At 43.6% G+C, this 19,379-nt stretch overlaps 6 protein-coding genes across 7 annotated transcripts; 2 read left to right on the forward strand and 4 right to left on the reverse strand.

Annotated features, from left to right (window-relative positions):
• Positions 1–454: 454 nt before the first annotated feature.
• On the forward strand, positions 455–3,038 carry LOC117143674 (arrestin domain-containing protein 17). The gene is made up of 3 exons (XM_033308460.1): positions 455–615; positions 1,440–2,489; positions 2,605–3,038. The coding sequence occupies exons 1-3, from the start codon at positions 501–503 to the stop codon at positions 2,847–2,849; spliced, it is 1,410 nt and encodes a 469-aa protein (XP_033164351.1). The 5' UTR covers positions 455–500; the 3' UTR covers positions 2,850–3,038.
• Positions 3,039–3,841: 803 nt separating this feature from the next.
• LOC117144771 (arrestin domain-containing protein 3) lies at positions 3,842–6,710 on the forward strand. Its single transcript, XM_033310135.1, has 4 exons — positions 3,842–4,092; positions 4,691–5,040; positions 5,405–5,960; positions 6,060–6,710. The coding sequence occupies exons 1-4, from the start codon at positions 3,981–3,983 to the stop codon at positions 6,329–6,331; spliced, it is 1,290 nt and encodes a 429-aa protein (XP_033166026.1). The 5' UTR covers positions 3,842–3,980; the 3' UTR covers positions 6,332–6,710.
• Positions 6,711–7,124: 414 nt separating this feature from the next.
• LOC117144772 (arrestin domain-containing protein 17) lies at positions 7,125–8,821 on the reverse strand. The gene is made up of 3 exons (XM_033310137.1): positions 8,692–8,821; positions 7,428–8,396; positions 7,125–7,362 (listed from the first exon to the last, which is right to left on the reverse strand). Exons 1-3 carry the CDS (start codon positions 8,801–8,803, stop codon positions 7,211–7,213), a joined length of 1,233 nt encoding a protein of 410 aa, XP_033166028.1. The 5' UTR covers positions 8,804–8,821; the 3' UTR covers positions 7,125–7,210.
• Positions 8,822–9,314: 493 nt separating this feature from the next.
• Positions 9,315–12,294, reverse strand: LOC117144780 (arrestin domain-containing protein 3). The gene is made up of 4 exons (XM_033310149.1): positions 11,444–12,294; positions 11,054–11,379; positions 10,246–10,894; positions 9,315–10,004 (listed from the first exon to the last, which is right to left on the reverse strand). Exons 1-4 carry the CDS (start codon positions 11,553–11,555, stop codon positions 9,625–9,627), a joined length of 1,467 nt encoding a protein of 488 aa, XP_033166040.1. The 5' UTR covers positions 11,556–12,294; the 3' UTR covers positions 9,315–9,624.
• A 40-nt stretch (positions 12,295–12,334) lies between these two features.
• On the reverse strand, positions 12,335–13,867 carry LOC117144781. The gene is made up of 3 exons (XM_033310150.1): positions 13,658–13,867; positions 12,780–13,547; positions 12,335–12,720 (listed from the first exon to the last, which is right to left on the reverse strand). Exons 1-3 carry the CDS (start codon positions 13,773–13,775, stop codon positions 12,536–12,538), a joined length of 1,071 nt encoding a protein of 356 aa, XP_033166041.1. The 5' UTR covers positions 13,776–13,867; the 3' UTR covers positions 12,335–12,535.
• A 244-nt stretch (positions 13,868–14,111) lies between these two features.
• LOC117144779 (arrestin domain-containing protein 17) lies at positions 14,112–19,295 on the reverse strand. Of its 2 annotated transcripts, none has more exons than XM_033310148.1 (5): positions 18,536–19,295; positions 17,490–17,842; positions 16,428–17,289; positions 16,165–16,281; positions 14,112–15,097 (listed from the first exon to the last, which is right to left on the reverse strand). In XM_033310148.1, exons 1-5 carry the CDS (start codon positions 18,648–18,650, stop codon positions 14,964–14,966), a joined length of 1,581 nt encoding a protein of 526 aa, XP_033166039.1. In that variant the 5' UTR covers positions 18,651–19,295; the 3' UTR covers positions 14,112–14,963. The 2 variants fall into 2 exon arrangements, with proteins under 2 accessions (XP_033166039.1, XP_033166038.1); XM_033310147.1 differs by having other exon boundaries at positions 16,102–16,281.
• Between the last annotated feature and the right edge of the window lie 84 nt (positions 19,296–19,379).

The following is a 19,379-nucleotide window of genomic DNA, read 5'->3' on the forward strand; positions in this document are numbered from 1 at the left end:
TTTATTTTATTTTTTGTGCAGCATTTATTTGGCCAACATTTTTATTTTATCTTATCAATGCGATAGGTATCTCAGTATTTAAACACAAATTTTTACCATTGCTATCGAAGTATTTACATATGTAAGTGACAGCAATTTGAGAAGTACCAAATTGGCAGGGAGAACTGATCGATGAGGGCCAGTTTTCCCAAGGTTGAGATAGTGATGATAGGGCGATGGAGCAATAGAGGACTAGAGGATAACAGAGCCACTGATTTATCGCATAATTTGTTAATAAATTTATAAAGGAATTTCACTCAACTGGCCGCGTTGCCAACTATCCAGATAGACAAGTATTGCAGTGGGTTTTGTAGAGAGTTGAGCCGATAAGATAATGCCGGCCGACGGCAAACCTGAAAATGAGAGTCCAGGCCATGTTAACAATACAGTTGGCCCAGTTCGTGTTTAGCAGCGGGCGCGTTAGGATCGCTCGCAAATAAGCCCATTACTGATTCGCCACCATGTCGAAGAACTGCATGATAACGTTCGACCAGAATGAGCACGGCACCTACTTCACCGGCCAGGTGATATCCGGCAAGGTGATTGTCAATCTGAACAAGACCAAGAAACTGCGAGGTAAGTACGAGTATGACCAACTAGGATACCCCAACAGTTCGAAAACTAGTAGGGGCTTTCGCTTATCGAGCGCGGCGTATCTTATCGCTTCGGATAATGTCAGGTTTGGCAAAAGCAAAAGATTCAACAAACCATTGAAATGGGTAATTAAGTGATAACCATGCGGACACTCCAAATGTGCGATAATTGATGATTTCTGGAGCCGAAGGGGACCGATAACAACCTTACTTATAGTTGGGGATCTACCCAACGAATTTTATTTTCTTTCGAGGAAATACCATGGAAATTACTCACGGTTTTCGTCTGGGCTTTTCAGTGATAAAGACAATAAATTTTGTCAATTCTTCGAAATATACATATTCTAGTACAATATAAAAAGGTTAATTTTTCATTTGCATTTTGCATCTGCGTGCTTAGACCGCATCAAGTATTTAAACAATTTGAATATTTTTATAGTGTGCGTCAGCAGTTTCCGTTTTAGTTAAATTTAAATGCCCCTAAGAGGGTTTTATTAACTGTTCTTGAATATGTCTTTCAGTGCTTCTCACTTTGGTTTTATCTTATCCTAATATTAGAACAACCGTGTGAGGTAACCCAAAGAGATAAACAATGTGAGCTAGTTTTATGAGGAAGGCCGTAGTATTTTTCTTAACTTTTTAATTTAGGTACTGATTTCTTGCCCCCCTAGCCTATATTTTATTTTATTATAATGGAATTATTATAAATATTAGTCAGCACTTCTCTTATTGTGTTTTTAGGTTTTTCTTTCAGAAGCCCTGTTATTGATGATCTACATATTCTAATACATATTTCTTGTCTTTTAGGAATAAAACTGCAAATAAGTGGCTATGCGCAAGCCCAGTGGCGACACCGCAGACATGGTAAGGCGGTGGCCATCCAAAACCCCAAGAAGCGATCGAATAACCAGTACAGCGGACGGGAGGACTATATAGCCTCCACCACTTACCTCATGGGTTCGGAGCAGGGCAGCAACTTTAACATGGATGCCGGCACGTACACCTACACTTTTGCTTGCCCCATTCCCAGCCACTGCCCCTCGTCCTTCGAGGGTGCCTATGGACACATCCGGTATCTGGCCAAGGTCACCTTTCTGAAGCCAGGAGCTTCCAATCGCACCCACAACGTGGGCTTCACTGTGCTAAAGCTGCTGGACTTGAACCAGGAGACCAAGATGCTCCGGGAACCGGCGAGCAATGAAGCCGTGGAACACTTTTGCCTGATGCACTCGAAGCCCGTGCAGTTGAAGGTCACTTTGCAGCAGCAGGGCTATGTTCCGGGTCAGTTCATGCTGATCCACGCCCATGTGCGCAATGACTCCAGTTCCGATTGCCGGAAGCTACTGATCATGCTGCATTTAAGAGCTACATACACGGCGGATACGCCCTCGCTCCGCACCACATCCGAGAAGATAATGCTCGTGAAGCGGGAGTGCGGTCCGGTGGCTCATAATGCGCAGAAGACATACACGGAAACCCTGAGGATTCCGGCAACGGCACCCACCTGCGAGCACCTTAGCAAGGTGGTGCGCGTATCCTACGAAGTGCGTGTGGTGGCTGTTATGAACTGGCTGATGGCTAATCCCAGGCTCATAATCCCTGTGACCATTGGCAACGTGCCCCTGGCAACTGCGGTGTCCGGACCGGACTTCCTGCCAACTAACGCCTTCCCATCTGGAAACTCGCTGCCTGCCGACGTGCCATGCACCTCTACAAGGGCCATGGAACTGGCTCAGATCGCCGCAAGCGGGGTCAGCAACTCCGGCTACGAGATGGCCGAGGATCTAGAGGACTTTGAGCTTCCAGAGGACGGAGATGATGAGTTGGAGGCCGCCGACAATTTCGTACCAGATTTGCGTGAGTACAAGAGAACTCTATATGTCTAGCTAGAACTTCGTTATGAAAGATCTTAAATAGAGTCTTTTAGATATATGTTCACTATATTTTTTTAAAGCTATTGTTTTTTCCATAGCTCCTCCTACCTACGAGCAGGCCATGTTCATGACCACTGATATTGCGGACACGGACGCGAACACGGTCAGCGAGGCCTCCCGATTTACTCCACGCTATCCGGTCTTCGATGTGGACACCTTCCAGAGCCCGCCGCCAAATCCGCCCCAGAAGAAGAGGCGCCGCCGACGCCGACGTCCTGCCGAACCTGGACAGTCGAAGCAACAACCGGAGAAACAACCAGTGGAGTCACCCGTGCAGATCTGAGGGCACTTATCGCGAAAATCACGACTATATCATATCTCGGCAGTATTTATTTCTTTTACGGTTCGCCAGTGTACTTACCTAAATGTTTACTATATATGTATATCGGAATGATAAACAACCCAGAATATAAAAGTGTCTACTGGGTGATACGCGATAAATTGCGACTATGGCCTAGACAACCAAATCCATGAAGGCATTGAACTACAGATTTATTCATTCGCTATTTATAAATTATATTGAGTGGTGGACTTCTAGCACAGTTGGTTTAAATGAACATAGAGATTTTGTTATGAGAGCTATTGCTTAACAATTTCCATCGAAATACCAAAAAAAAATGTTTAAACTTCCTCCCAATCTGAGTAACAGGCCCGTTTCGAATTATATAGAACATATACCATAGAAACGGGCTTTTGATACTGATCAAACATTCTCTCGACCGTCATGATACCCTTTGATTGCTACGCACCAGGAATCAGGAACTTCTTGGACTTTTACGCGTTTGTAAATGCCTACAAACCATCAGAAACAAACGTAATCAACTATCACAGACTTAAGTCCATAGACGAACTAACTTGATATGATTCTTTTTCACCGTTTTTCAAAAAATAATAACAACTTTGATAACAGCTCAACTAAACTTGAGCTTTCAGAGAACCCAACTGATTTTTGTTTACAAATTTTAAGATTTGTTGCCTTATTGTTCGTAACAAAATAAACAAAAAAGAGAACCGTTTATCAGAATCCGATGCCCCTCAATATTGTTTTCAGTGAGCGGAAGCCCCGAAAGCTCGCTCCTCGCCGCAAACTCTCTATCAGAAAAGCTTTGGCTCTCGCCAAGTGATGATGTCACTGAGAACCCAGCTGTTGCAGACCGGCTATTCCCATTCTACAGAGGTGGTCAAAAGTATTTACACAACGAGCTTTTTTTTCAATTGTCAACTAATTGAAAAAAAAGCTCGTTGTGTAAATACTTTTGACCACCTCTGTATATCTCACTTCGGGTGCGACGCTTGTCTGGTGCTGAATAAATTCACGTTGCGCGTCGCCACTGAATAATATCTGGAACTTCTAAATATATGTGCCAGCACCCACATATTAAAGAATAGATTGCGTTTCCTAGGCGATTCCAAAATGCCTTCCAGCTGCTCTTTTGAGCTCGATCGCCGCGAACCCATTTACTACAGTGGAGAGACGGTCAATGGAATTGCCATTTTGACAACAACATCTGAAAAGTCTGTAAACGGTTAGTTTGAGTCGTTATAAAGCTAATGGACTGATATGTTTTCCATTTGAACATAATCTCTGTTGACTCTGTGATAATACCAAGCAGGTTTTATAGAATGCAGCAAGCAAACAAGTTTGTTGTAGCGCGAAAAGTGTTCTGCTTCTTATATAAGACCATTTATGTGGCTTTAATTGTCTCAAATGTTTAATTCCAAGTATCCTAAAATGCAGCTATGAATGACCGCCCCCTAATTCCAAATTCATTGATGAATTTTTTCGTTTTTCAAATTGTCGATTCTAAAAAAAAACTTGAAAGCTTTTAAGAAGATAACATTGGTATGTATACAATCAAAAAACTGCGAAAAGAGCGCAACAAGTATTTGATACAGTGGTTGAAATGCACTCATAATGCTCCAAACAGTTCATTTTTTGATTCGCTTGATCGCATTCCGCACTTACGATTATAGCTACATCTTCGGAGTCCAAAGAAGGATTTCACATAAGTACATAATTTAAAGACTTGTTGTCGGATTGGTTTGTATCCGATATTCTACAGAATTAAATTTATATAGTATCGATCATTAAAATATAATACTTACTTTTCTCTTTCTGATTAGAGGTATACATTCTTTTCGAGGGCGAGGCCAAGGTGCGATGGGATGAGCGGCGAACAAGGACAAGAGGTGGAAAGACCGAGCACTACACGGAGTATTTCCGAGGCAAGCAGCAGTACTTGTACACCCGGACATCGGTCTTTGGATCCGGGAATCTGCCGCCAGGTACGCACACCTACAACTTCTGCATTCCACTGCCCCTGGAATGCCCCTCTTCAGTGGTGGCGCAGTACGGAAAAATCTTCTACGAGGTATCCGTGATCATCGATCGCCAGTGGCGCTTCAACAACGTCTTCAAGCAGCCACTGACGGTCATACAGACCTACAACCTCAACATGAGCCCCCAATTGCTGGTGAGTCCAAGTGATGTTTTCTTAGAGACACAAAAGTTTAGATTGCATTAATCGGCAATAAATCAATGCAGTTTTAAATTGTCCTGCGACCAATATGTTAGGACAATTATATGAGTCATTCAAGTGTAGATACATTGCGTGCCTTATGGACATAAATTTCGAAGTTATTTAACAAATACGGGGTGTGTTCATTCAAACCAAATCTATGGGACTAAATAAAAAATTCACGCTATTTTTTTACGATCCTGGCCAGTAGAAATGCATACAAGAAAAAGTTAAATAAATTTTAATCTCTTATTTTATGAAATATTAGTTAATATTAGTTATTCTTAGCAACTAATACAAATACACTCCTTTTCGACAGATGCCCCTAGTCCGAGAGGACATCAAGCACTTTTGCTGTTGGCCCTGCAGTTCAGGCCCGGTTCTATCGACGCTAACAATACCCTTTGGTGGTTATGCGCCTGGTCAGAAGATACGCTTTACTCTGGAGATTGACAACCAGTCGAGTGGTTATGATCTGGATGGCATCGAAGTGAAACTAAAGCAGATCTACAAATTCCAAGCTCAGACGCCGCACCATAAAACCCGCGAAATGGAGCACAGCCTGAACAAAAGTTGCCAGCAGGAGCGTGTTTTGAGGCTCTCGAAGAAAAAAATTGAAGGAACCCTGGCTATACCAGCGGTACCTCCCTCTTCCCGCTCCGAAGGCATCATTTCCGTTAGTTACCAAGTGATCCTCACGATCAGCACTGGCGACTGCCACGTGGACTCGGACTTCGAGGTGCCGATTGTAATTGGCACCATACCATTGATCCAAAGTGCCGAGAATCCCGCCAGTGCAGCACAATGGATACCGGAAACACCGGACACTCCGGCCGGAGCAGCCGCAGATCTGCCTCCCAGTTATGACAAGTGCAGTAAGTATATAGCGATATCATAGATACTCGTCATTTGAATTATCAAATGCTTAAAGATATCTGATCATTGTTAAATTCTTATACTATTCACGTTTTTAGAACCACCAACCTTCGAGGAGGCCACAAACTTTGGTGAAAGGTTCATCGACATCGATCAGGATGAGCACAATCGCACGGATGACTTTATTCCGCGTTACCCCATGTACACCAACTTTGCCATGCCATCGGCTCCACCTCAACCCCCTGAAGAGTTCGGTGCCAATAAACCAGTTCCCGTTCTGTCACTACCTCATGATAACACAGCCCCATTGATCGGTCAAAATAATACTGACCGCACATCACGATCCTACGGTTGGAACGCTAACTCTTGAAAAAAAGAAGACATAATCTCATCAAATGATTTTACTTTGGATGTTACTTATAAACATAGTTTAGCCGTCTATCGTGTTTCTGCTAAGAAACTAAATCTCAGGAATATATTTAACTTCTACAACCAAATACAACTATAAATACTCAAATTCTTAGAATCCATTGTTAAAAATCGTATCTAACAAGGCAGATTGAACTTTGCGCTACAATGTTCTTAGACAGCAAAAATGTATATTTCAGTTTTCAATAACAAAATATTAATTATTTAATCTAAGAACCTTTGAATAAGTCAACAACAATGAAATTTGCTAGTTTAGAAAGTCATCAATGAACAAAATTCCCCTGAAAATATATTTTAAATTCCATATTCTTAGCGAAACACTCGCACTAAGGTTTTTAAATTCGGGAATCTGACGGATTTGTTGGGCAAGTGAGCTCACTGTAACTCACTGTAAATCATATTCTATGCAAATCCTTCTTAATTAAGTCAACAATATCGAATCACATCTCCAATATTCTCGACTTTTTTAGTATAGGAACAACACTTATTGAAATTTCTTTTATTAAATGTAACAATATTTTAAAAATAAGTACTTGAAAGGGAATGCAATAAAAGATCGTTCTAGGCATATGATATTGATTTTTAAAATAAATCATACCCTTATTTTGAAATTTCCACGTACTTATATCTCAAAAAGCTGTATAGTTATATTAAAATTGGCCCCAGTAAAAGTACCAGTTCTAATGTCAAAACCTAAAAGATACACCGAAACAAAGAACATACGACGCTTTTGTGATAATGGAATAATATATATTTGTGTAATTTTGCTAGTGAATGAAATAAATTAGACGATTTAAAAAAATAAAGTATTGACGTGCATTCAATGGGACTTCACTTCCTCCGATTGAGTCTGGTCCATTTCGTAGTAGACATAGCGTGGTCTAAAATCCAACTGTTCGCCGGACAAGTAGTGTTTGTTGGTCTTATTCAGATTGGTGGCTACCATAAACTCGGCTTCCCGGAAATTCGAAGCTGGAATGAAATTCAAAAGATAAAATTAAAACGGATATTCTACAAATCGGAGATAGAAGAAGTACCCAAAGATGTGGTGGAAACGCTAAAATTCGGAACCAATGTTGATGCATCTTCGACTGGGGGAGTTGGTTCCGGAGCAGTGCCTTCAATGGGTTCTTGCATTAGGAGCTTGCCAGGACAGGGCGGCGTCACGTTGCCAATGATGACCGGCATACGGGCCGCAATGAACCGTTTCTCCTGCTGAGTCGTGACCAGCACCTCCACCTCGTAGTTGAGCTGCAGGCAAGCACATCCTGCCACACTCAATGTGGCCGCAGTTTGGGGCACTTGCAGCATGTGAAGATGCTGAAAGTTCTGCAGTTCTCCGCGTGGGAGGTTGTGGAGCTCATGGCGGCTGCTTAGGACAGTTTGTCGCTCCACCTTGGTCTCCATGCGCTTGGGCTTATTCTTCAGATGGGCAACGTAGGTGCTGATCTGAACGAGGGAATACACCGCCTCGCGAAGTGGCAATTTCTCCGGGTTGTGCAGCTTCAAGTGGACAGATATACCTGCTCCTGGCGAATAACCCTGCCTGGGAATCTGGAGCTGCAGATGAAGTGGCTTCATCCAGAATTTGAGGCGAGGAGTCTGCTCGTAGATCTGGATCTCACAGCTCCTCGTCTCCTGGCTGAGAGAGTTCTGCGGGAAAATCTGTAACTGGCGTACATGGAGCACCTCCAGCGGACGATCTGCACTGCTGTGGATGAGCACTTGGAGTGTGTACCGTATGTGTCCGTGGGCCCCCTCGAAATTCCCCGGACAGTTCTTGGGCAGCTTCACATGGAAACCGTAATTGTAGGTGCCCGCCTCCATTATCTGCGGCTGTGCGGCCTCCGAGCCCACAAAATAATCGATTTTGGCAAAATAATCCACGCGATAATCAAAGTCCAAGTTCTGAACCACCACTGGCTGCTCGTTCTTCTTTTGATTCTTCTGCTTTTGGGGCTGCTGCCAGGCGGTGCTCGCATATCCATTGGCCTCCAAGCAAATTGCTGAAAAAATAGCATTGGCCAAACGAATGAATGATATATTATAAGGATTATTATAATTTATACGTATACCACATTATTATGCACAAATATTTTTCAAGTTCCAATTATGAAAAGTTACTAATCAATTTTGCCTGGTTGTTGATAAGCCTACTGAAAGGTATAAGCAATTTGATTTTACTGCGACAAGCACTATCAGCAATCCATAAAAGAAACCAGATCTTGATTTGATCGGTGAATCAGCGCCACTGGAGGGCCATGTTACACGGGGTAGCCCATGAGTCATGCTCCAACCTACCTTTGATTAAGGCCCGCTCCGAAAGGGTCAGATAGACGTGACCATTGACCGTTTCGCCGGCCCGATAGGCCCCCCGTGGGTTGTCCAGTTGGATCTCACAGCGGTGGCTCATTTTCAGCTCTCTGGACTCTGTTGACGGCTCGACTGCTAACCGATGTCTGGCAGTTGTTGACAACATGCCCGCCCATTAAGAACGGGACTCGACGCGGCCTTATCGGATATACTAGGTGTGAATGGCTATTATCACCAGGGCTATATCTTATCTGGCCTAGGACGCTGCCAGCCAAGTGTGCCGGGTGTGGAGTGCTATCGCGTACCAAACAATTTGTAATTTAATTAAAATGCGTTACATCCGATGGCAGGTGTAGCCTACCTATGTGCGAAAGCTTCGGGTATATGACGGATTCAAGGACTCACATGGCCAGTAATGAGTACTATTTCTCTGTAAATAGCCAAAATTATCGACCTTTTATCGAACTTATACATACACCAGACCAGACTTAATAACTTAATATTTCGCTAAACTTTCAAGAATTCGTTTAAATAACTCTCTATCACCACGCAACACAAAATACAATTTACAAACTGATTGTTTGTATACTGCAATTATTTATTGTCCACTTAAGAACGCATTAATTGGTACTTACAATAATTAGTAAATATATCGAGTCGATTACATATTTAAACCGTAAATGTTTGACGGATGTATAAAAGCGGTTATAGGTATACTAGAAAAAGGAGATTTTGGCACTCAATAAGTTCGATTCGATCAATTTTGGATGGTACGCGAGTGTACAAATTTGCGCAATGAAAGCTCACTAAAACTAGACGACGTACTAGGACCCGGCCTAAAAATCCTTTATAAGCCTTAGTCTTGAACACTTAAGTTACTTGTTACTGGGGATGGCAATACGTATATAAGACACTTTTCCATTAGAACAGGTGCTCGTCCTGTAGGACGTCATTGACCTCCGAAACCGTTGCCCGTTGAATCGGCCGATGCACCTGGGCAGTCACATCCAGGTTCTCTTCTGCCTCCTGCTCCTGCTCCTCGACGTGTTCGGACAGTGGACCACAGAGGGATCCGAAAGTATCCAGACTCCGGCCTGTGTGATCCGTGTTAAGCGATCCGTACGACCTGTACATATGCATGTCAAGGCCGGAGTCCTCCATTCCGTGGGCAGGAGCTGTCCCAATGAGTGTGGAAAATCCAGGAAACTTGGGCAAGTGAATCCGCTGCAGGACAACTGCGGCGTTACTCCCCAATGTTTGCTGACTGCCTGCCAAGGTAGCAAAACTGAAAGATGGCGGAACTGCAAATGGAAGTGTTGAAAAGTTAATTCAGTTTTATGGCAATGTTAAGGACTTGAAGGATTTTCCTTCAAATTGTTGCTTAAATGAACTACCTAATATTCTAAACAAATACAATAGAAGTTTATAGCAATAGAAAACATAATCCTCATTTGAAATGTGTCGTTCAACCAATTATATTTTAGATATTATTAGTTATTTTTCTTAAACTAATAATTGCAATTATGAATAATTAAAACTTACGGCAACTGTCGTAAGATGGTGGCTCGTCGTCTTCGATCACCCGGTGCGGCTCATCCGTGGCCGGATCTGCTTCTCCGGCGGAATCCTCCTCCACTGTTGGCGGTCGGGGAGTGACCCGCTCGATGAGCCGCTGTCTCTCGGGCGTGGGCGTCCTCCGTACAGGCTGCTGGGTGTGCACCGAGTCCCTGAGGTGTTGCAAGGAGATGGTGCCCACGATTATGGGCACTGAGAGGTCCGTGTCGTAGTGGAAGTAGCCCGTCTTCAGCTTCACCTGCAGCGTGTAGTGCAGAAAGACGATGTAGTTGGGGTTCAGGGTGGATCGGGGCGTGTCAATGGGCACACAGATGCTGGACTCGTACTGCCGCTTGGACAGGCGCAGAGTGCGGTCCGAGATCAGCTCCTTGACCAGCGTCTTGGAGTAGAAGTTCCGCTTCACGGGCTTTCGCGACAGGAAGACGAAGTGCTGCTTGATGGACACCTCCACGCCGATGATGTCGTAGTGTGGAGACTGGTTGTCCACCTCCAGCCGGAAGGGTACCTCCTGAAGCGGTGTGAAACCGGAGGCGGGCAAGGTCAAGGTGGAGCAGATGGGCCCCGAAATGCAGGGCCAATGGCAGAGATACTTCAGGTTCTCGTCCTTGACAGGTAGCTAGTTTAAGGATAATATTATTAAATGATTGGACTGTGATTGAAACATATCTTAAACTATTTATAATATAGCATGGCAATCCAATCGATTGGAAATTAATAATTGTTTCATTAAACCAAAAGTCATTACCTATAATTACACCAAAGTAGAAGTACTTACTGAAAACTCTGCATTGTAGTTGAGATCCAGTGTCTGCACCACGATGATGGGCTTCCGGAACACCTCGTCGAAGCCCCAGGGCTTGTCGATGGTCAGCGAGATGGTGTAGGCTATGTAGCCGTAGGGACCCTTGCAGGTACTCGGGCAGTCCGGCGGAATCCTGAGGGTGAGGACGTATACGTGGACCCCGGCCCGGAAGAGGGTGTTATCGAACACATTGGTGCGTGAGTGTAAATATTGCTGATGGCCCGAGTAGTTGGCCGTCTCGCTCTTGCCGCTCATCGACCACTGAACCTTGGCCTCGCCCTCCAGAGTCACATATACGGCTGGGGATTTGGGAAATTGTAGTCTTCCCGGGGGGATAGGAACCTAGGAGTACTTTGAACCCACCATTGACTCGCTTCACCTTGTCCGTACGCAGCAAAATGCGACCACTGATGTACTCCCCACTGTTGTAGACCGGATTCAGGCGATCCAGCTGAAAGACACAGGTGGTGGGCATGGCTGCTGCACTTGCTTCCGGCTCGAGTTGACCGTATCTTCACTGCCAGTTCATCACTAGTATATCCGTGGCTGGGCTTCTGGAGACGGAGCACCGAACAACCGCAACCCTACTTCCACACAGCCAGACGCGCACTGAGTTCCGAACGGCGAGTTCTTTGTCAGCATCCGACGCCATCGGGCTTTCGCTTTCCGGGGAGCGGAGTTTCGGGGGCGGGCGAATCAATAAGCTGGCGCCTTGCGTCTGTGTAGCCGTCTACTGTCTGCTTCTGGTCTAATATTTCAGCGCGAACCGTTCGGAAATGGAGCAGCTTTTGGCCGTGGGTCCTTTCGGTTTCCTTTGTTTCGCTGCGGCCAACACACACACACACCCGCACACTCGCACACTCGCTCATGTGGCGGCTGAAATGGTGGACTAACGCCAAGGGGCGGATGCTGCCGAGGTCAGGAGCCAATATCCACCATATACTGGTGTACATTTTAGTTATTACCATATATCAACCGCCGATACAACGGCCGAAAGAATGTCAACAAAACCGAGCAGTGCGTCACAACAAGCACTTTTTTTTCGGGGTGTTGGCTGTGTAACCCTTGGCCACTTTCCTGCCGCATAACGTGGCACAATTAGGACCTCGAAATTATTTGGGCACTCACTCCATTAATCTGGCATGCATAATTGCGATAATGAGAGCGATGCCTGGGGGAAAAAGGGACTGCATAAAATGTCAAGTTCGCAGAGAAAAACTGAAATATTTGCATATTTAAAAATATATTTTTAGCTAGTACTATACCTAACTCAAGTTTATTGGGAATAATAAAAATATAAACTTCTTTTTGTATAAGTTTATAGTCGGTAATAGTCGATAATCGAATACAGTTGTTTGCTTGGCTTACTTTCCTTTATCGCATTTCAAGTTCAATTATTGTGAATTCTACAATTCTCAATAGCTTGGCACTGAAATTCCAGACGCAGCACGTGTGTCAGGTTAGTACTTTCTTATAAAAGTATTGCAAAGCTAAATGCACGTACGACTTTTTTCTCTTCGGGCCTTTGAGCAACTTGATGCGTTCACAATGTTTGCTCAGCGCCAAGGCGTCGATTTCCCGGGAACAGCTGTTGGCCAGAAACTGATTAATTGGCCCCAGCAGCTCGGTCTGGCTAAGAGCTAAAAGAGACAATAGTTAATTACTTGTGGCGTTATTAAGGGGCAGCGTATGAACTTACCCATATTAACGAAGCAAAGTCGCGACGATTCCGTTTGGCAATTCACGGGGGGTGCAACAGTGGCCACGAAAATTGGTGCTTTGATTGGGGCATTCAAGAAGTTGAATGTCTCAATGTAATAACTGATTTGTATGGGGTCCAGCTGATCTGAGTGACTCATAATGGGGGCTGTCAGAGGCAGGCGAAGATTGCCATTAAGTTCCGAACTCTCGGACAAAACTTGTGTCACTGTCTTGGTTTTGGCACTTGGTTGCTGACTAGTGTAGCTGATTCTTTTGCACAAGCGGATACGGAAGTCCTGGACTCCATCTTTGGAACAGATTTCATAGCTTACACTTTGACCCGGAACAAAAACACTTCGAGGCAGTCTAAGGCCCATGTTCGCAGTCTCCATATATTGAGGCTTGAGATCGCCGAATTCCACACACTTTCGTATCACCAATCGCTGCTGAAAGCATTTGTTATGCGTTCCCCTTCTTTCGAGAACAACCTTGAGCACATACTCCACATTGCCGAAAGGAAGGCTACAGGTGGCTGGCAGATTTTCAGGGAGCTGAAAATTGAAGTCACCCAATCGGAAAGTACCAGGCTCTAGCTGAAGTGTTTCGCTTAACTTTTTCGTTTGATTTATGTGCACATTGCTGCCGTTGTAATCCACTTTGGGGCACTCCAGGTTTCCGGTGCTATCATTGTGTTCGATTTCCGGCGGCCCTCGAAGTGACTCCCGCCAGTGGACCGTCGAGACGCCATGGAGAGTGATACTTACGCCTGCCGAAGGGGGAACAACAACACGATCAGCATATCAGATTGCCCATCTATTTGCAGCACTGTCCCCTATCTAATCACTAAACCAACTCATTTGCCTAATGGCATCTTACCCTCTAATTTGAAACTTTTTTTCCCCGCGACTGTCACAGTGAGTGATCCCGAAATTTGCTCGCCGTTGTAATAAATGGCAGCGGCACGCGATAAGTTAAATTCACAATTTATTGGCATTTTCAGTGTTTTTTATGTATGTGTGGTTTTCTAAAATTCGAATTCACGCGACTGAGACTCTAGTTGCGACCTCGCCAACGGACGGCAAACAAGTGACTGTGACAACTTGAGGTTTCAGCCGAAGCCGTTGGATGTCTGAAAAACTGTTTCCACACGAGTCGTCTGAATGAGAAATGGCTGCTGTTTTACTGCTAATTTGGCCCGAAGTCTGTTTTGGCCGCAGCGATAAAAATATATAAATTTAGCTTTATGGTCCAGCAAAGCCGACTCAGATTTTTCGCTGATTATATCGTGTACAGGATGTAAATGTGACTACATTATTTGGGGTATTCGTAATATATTTAGTTTTGCTTTATTGAATCGGATTAAATCGAATTGAAGACAGTTAAGACTTAGAAATAGACTTATATGATTGTTGGTTAGACTGGCGCTTAAATAAGAGGAAGTACAAAGTATACAGTGAGACAACACAATCTAATTTGTATAGAAACTAGAGCAAAAGACACTTGTATATATAATTAGTTGGACAATATCTCTTTTAGACACCTAAAGATTATGATGATGTGATGATTTTAAATGATAAAAAACTAAACACAATTTGGCTAATCTTTGCTTGTAAATTTCTCATAGACTTATAAATACAATATTGAATATTGGAAAATGTTAGTTTCGCGCCTAATTTCCCCTCTCCGTTTGGTAAAATTGTGCAGATTTTGTTAAAATTACGGGCTAAATGATTTCATTTAACTTCTTACTACATTGTTCACATATACTTAGCCAGCGACCATTGTATCAAGTTACAATTAGCAATACTTAAAAAATAATTGTATAAGGTTAGTTAAAACGGGTAAAACGAGAATAAGAAGAGAGAAAATTTAAATGTAAATATAGGATCTATAGAAGAAAGGGTTGATAAAATAGTTAAATAAATCAAATTCTTTTGGCCTAGATAGCTTTCTTCTCCAAAATATATCCCATTCTGCCTTGGTTCTATAAAAAATTGATCGATTTGCCATCTCCAATTTAAATTACGCCCAGACTTAAGTTCTACTACATGTTAGCACATTGGATTTCATTTTCCATTCTATAGTATTTTGATTTCGATTAAATATGTAAGTGTTATCGCTTATTGGCTTATTGGTTTACATTTGATGCAGCTCATTCCGTATCGCTTAGTCCCAGGACGTCTCATTTCTTTTTGCAGGAAAGGGATTCACCTCCTCTTGCGTTCGGGACCACCTCCTCATCCGTTTCCGGTGCCGCCGAGTCCTGGCAGCTGAGTGTGAGACGCAGCCGGGAACTGGACTCATCGTAGAGCGTCTCTACGGTTTTCGGGTTTCGAAGGAAAAGTGGTGGGGGTTGTGAATGGACGGTACAAAATGTAGCATGTTTCGGGGCGGTAACAAGAGAATAAATTTACAAGTTAAGCACATTTTGAAATTATTTCTGCTCGGCTTAAGTCTAATTAACAGAGAAATGCATATTAGGAAAGTAGAAAAAGTTTAGATAAGCTTTGAAAATCTATAAAACGTTCTTAATTGGTATTCGATAAATGTATTTGACTTAAACATTAAAAGACGCCATAATAAAGAATCTGCAAATGGCTCTATATAGTTTAATATTAATAATGATTTTGGATCAGGCGCATACATGTTCATCGTTTTAGTTTCAAATATATTTCATAATTTATGTGTAGTAAGTGAATATAATAAAAAACAAATATATATTTTTATGGAAGGTAATGGATAAAATATATATATTAATAATAATAAAACAATTTTTATTAATTTAAGTTGGTAAAAATTTCTTGTATACTTATATATATAATAGGGTAATGCAATAAAACGTGCAATTATTTTAGATACACAATTTTATATAATAGGAATAAAGTGTAATTCATTAAAATGATATGGACAACTAAGTAATGAGATTTGACTTAAATGAGATAGGCTCAACAGACACTCGGATCAAGGACGACATTAAACTTTACGATTCAGACGTTTTTTTCTTTGGATTTTGAAATTCTTTCTATCAGACAAGTACAAATTTAAATGTTTAAATTAACTTTCTTTGGTTTTAGGCGGACAAAGAATGAATTATATCTCTGTGCATTTAATCTCATTACTTGAACATATTAAAATACATTTATGAAAATGCTCTAACTACTATTAAGTAAAGGAATAAAAAAGAACACAGAAAAAGCCACTCAGCCATTCAATTGATTGGATCATTTTTCATTTGTAGCTTTCGCTTTTTTGGTAAACAATTGTTGGTTTTTGGTTTTGATGGGGGTTTTATGTGTCGGATTCATTAGAATCATCACTACCGGGCGGTATGGTCGGTGTCTCATAATCGTAATAGACCGGATAACGCGGCTTAAAGGGCTCACTTGTGGAAACATCAGCCTGAGCGGACAAAATGCTGCTCATGCTAACGTTGGTCAAGAACTCAGTGTCATCGCTGAACTTCTCACTCAGAGCCATGGCGTCTTCATACGAGGGCGGCACTGAAAGAAACGAGTTTTAATAAAGCCTATTTCATTGCACAACAATATATGTACATAAATATAGTACTATATTGATGTATTTAAGTACAAAAGTTTCTGAGCATTCAATTGTTCCATTTGGAAGGGACAAACTGAATAATTCTTACTCATGGGTATATAGTCCGGCGGATTATCGCTATCACTGGTCACCAAAATCGCTGGCATGGCCGTTGGCCTGAGGGCGGCAGTTGTTGGCGTTGATGAGGGCGTGGAGCTTGTGGGCGTGGGACTGACATTCACTATCATATTCATATTGCTATTGGTCGGCAGTAGTCCGCCCACAAGGCGTCCATGATTGTTGTTGTTGTTGTTGATGCTGCTGATACGTCGCTGCTGAACTGAGGCACTTATCCGGTCCCGATCTCGATCTCGATCTCTATCTCTTTCCCGATCCAGATTCATATCACGATCACGATCCCGATCCCTTTGACGCTGCTGCGTCGACATTTGTAAATTTTGACTAACTACTTGGTGCTGTTGCTGCTGGCGATTGAATCGCAGCAGGGCCTCCGGACCATCCATGATCGGAATACTGCCGATGGTCAGCGGAATCTTCAGCTTAAGTTTCCAGTGAAACTCCGTGGGGTTCACGATGATCTTAATCGAATAGTTAACGCTAATGGGGCACGTGGGCTTCACCGAAGTGGGCGGTATCGAGGGCAGGTCAAGATACCCCCGGTACACCTTCCTCGACCATCTCAGCACGTTTCCGAACTGCTTCCGGGCAATCAGGTGCTTGTCGTAGCGGTACTCATGCTGCGGATCGTGCGACTCGTAGCTCACCTCCTGCTTCAGCTTGACCTCGCACTCGGTTATGTCGATCGAGGACTCGTTGTTGATGTACAGCACGAAGTGGATCTTCTGGCCGGGCGCATATCCGCAGTACGGCGTCGAGAACTTCACCGTCAGCGGGCCTGTGGGGCAGCAGAAGCTCCAGAAGCGTTTCCGATCGAGGATCTCCAGAGGAACCTGGGAAAACCAATGGATTAGTTATACTCTCGACAAATCAGGATAGTAAGGAAAACCCTATGAGCTTATTAATATTAAGCCACTGTGCCTAACTAGTTTCTTAAGTTCAAAACAGCCCCTATTTTAAGTTGAAAATGATGAGCAAACTATAAAGTATACCAAGATTTTAGATCACCGTTCTACGTCGAATAAACACATACCCTGTAAATAGCATCGGCGTTCAGGTCCAGCGGTTGTATCACGGTAAATGGCAGCTTGAAGACCTTCGGGTGGCGAGCGGCCCTTTCGATCGTCGTTATGATCTCGTAGTGGATCTGGCCATACTTGCCGTCGAAGGACGTGGGCAGATTGTCGGGCAGAATCACGTGGAAGGTGTACGAGTACTCGCCGGCCGGCCAGTCGATGCTCGAGTTGTTCGCGCAGGATCCGAGGACGTAGGACCGCGAGGACAGATACGATCGGTAGGCACGGCACATGGCGCGCTCGCTGTCGCGCGGATATCCCTTTTTTATCCAGCGTATCTTGGCATAGCCGCTGACGGTGACGTGGATGCCTGCAAGGATTCCCCACCCGCTGTGAATAAGGATTGCCAAATTGAATTGCAAGTGGAGACCGCCTAGCAGCGACTCATCACAGTTACAGGCGGCCTACTTAAAGTGTGAATAATCTAAAATTATAAATGAATCTTTTTTGTCACAAAATTTGGAGGTAACAAAACGAAAATGTAAAAAAAAACGCTATTAAATTATAATTATATTTTTTAAATAGGTATGGCTTTTGCCTATAAGTAGTATACTATGAAGTTTTTGATGCCTATTTATTTAAGTGATAAATATTAATATAATATAAAATATTCCAAATTAGACTAAGGTCAAAAAAATCTGAGTGTAAACGGCTTTTCCACAAAAAGGAAAACTAACAAATAACCACGCCTTTAACGAGTTCATGGATAACTGAAAATGGCGGCATGCCAAGAGCAGCACAACAACTGCAGGATATTCCACAGTGACAGTCACAACAGACACATATTTTTGGGGGCAGGGCGCCAGGAGCAACGATTAATAGTGGAGCACGTTCAAATCGGCGTCCGGGGGGAGATACATTTTAATATTGCCATTAGCTGGTGGCCTTCGTGCATTTAAATGCACCGAGTCGCCACACCGCACCGAAATGCCAAGTGACCGCATCACTCATACGCCCCGTGAGTCATGGGCACCGTTTTCGTAGTATACGTTAGGGGGCTCACCTTTAATGCGCTTCGTGGCGTCGACGCTGAGATCAACAACGCCGGATAGCTCCTGTCCGGCATAGTAGACACCTTGTGGATTATTATCAAATGATATAAGGCACTCAATGGGCATATATTGCTATATAGTTGTCGTTTGTGTTTGTGCGTCCGCTTGTTACCCCTGCCCGTCCGTCTGACAGTCCGTCCGTCTTTGTTAGTGGTGTGTTTGTGTGTGTGTGTGGGCTTGTTTCTGTGGCCTGTGCAAAAATCAGACCACAGATGTATAAATATCACTTTTCCCTTGCTGGCTGGAGAGTATGAATTGAAGAAATTGGGAAATGGGCTGGTTCGTTCATTTGCTATATGTCATCAAGCCATTTGCACTTTGCCTTTGTCGCCTTTGTGGCACTCGCACTGCATTTTCTCGGCACCCAGCGGCCTACACACATGCACACGGAAAATTCGTGAACGCTTTCCACGAGCCACCGACCGTCCGACCTCAAAATTCCTTCCGCCGTAACCTACTTTTCTCTGCACGCACTCAACCGACGGGGCAATCACTTATGGAAATTGGGAACTATTCGCAGCATTAACACAGCCGTGGCATATTAATTATATTTGGTGTTTTCATGTGGCCCCCTGATTGTCAGTCTGTCTGTCCGCTCGTCCGCCTGTCGCAACGATTCCTGGCTTGAGCTCCTTTTTTGGCGTTTCGTTTTGTTTCGATTCGATTCGATTTAACTCGCTCGCAGCTCACAGCAAACACGTCCAGCAGCCGTTCGTGTTGGATTTACTCTATCCGCATGTCATCATGTCGCTAGGGTCCAAGCCCAGAGCCGAGCGAAGGATATACGTACTCGGG

Source organism: Drosophila mauritiana, chromosome 3R (assembly GCF_004382145.1).
Source record: "Drosophila mauritiana strain mau12 chromosome 3R, ASM438214v1, whole genome shotgun sequence".
Lineage (NCBI taxonomy): Eukaryota > Metazoa > Arthropoda > Insecta > Diptera > Drosophilidae > Drosophila > Drosophila mauritiana.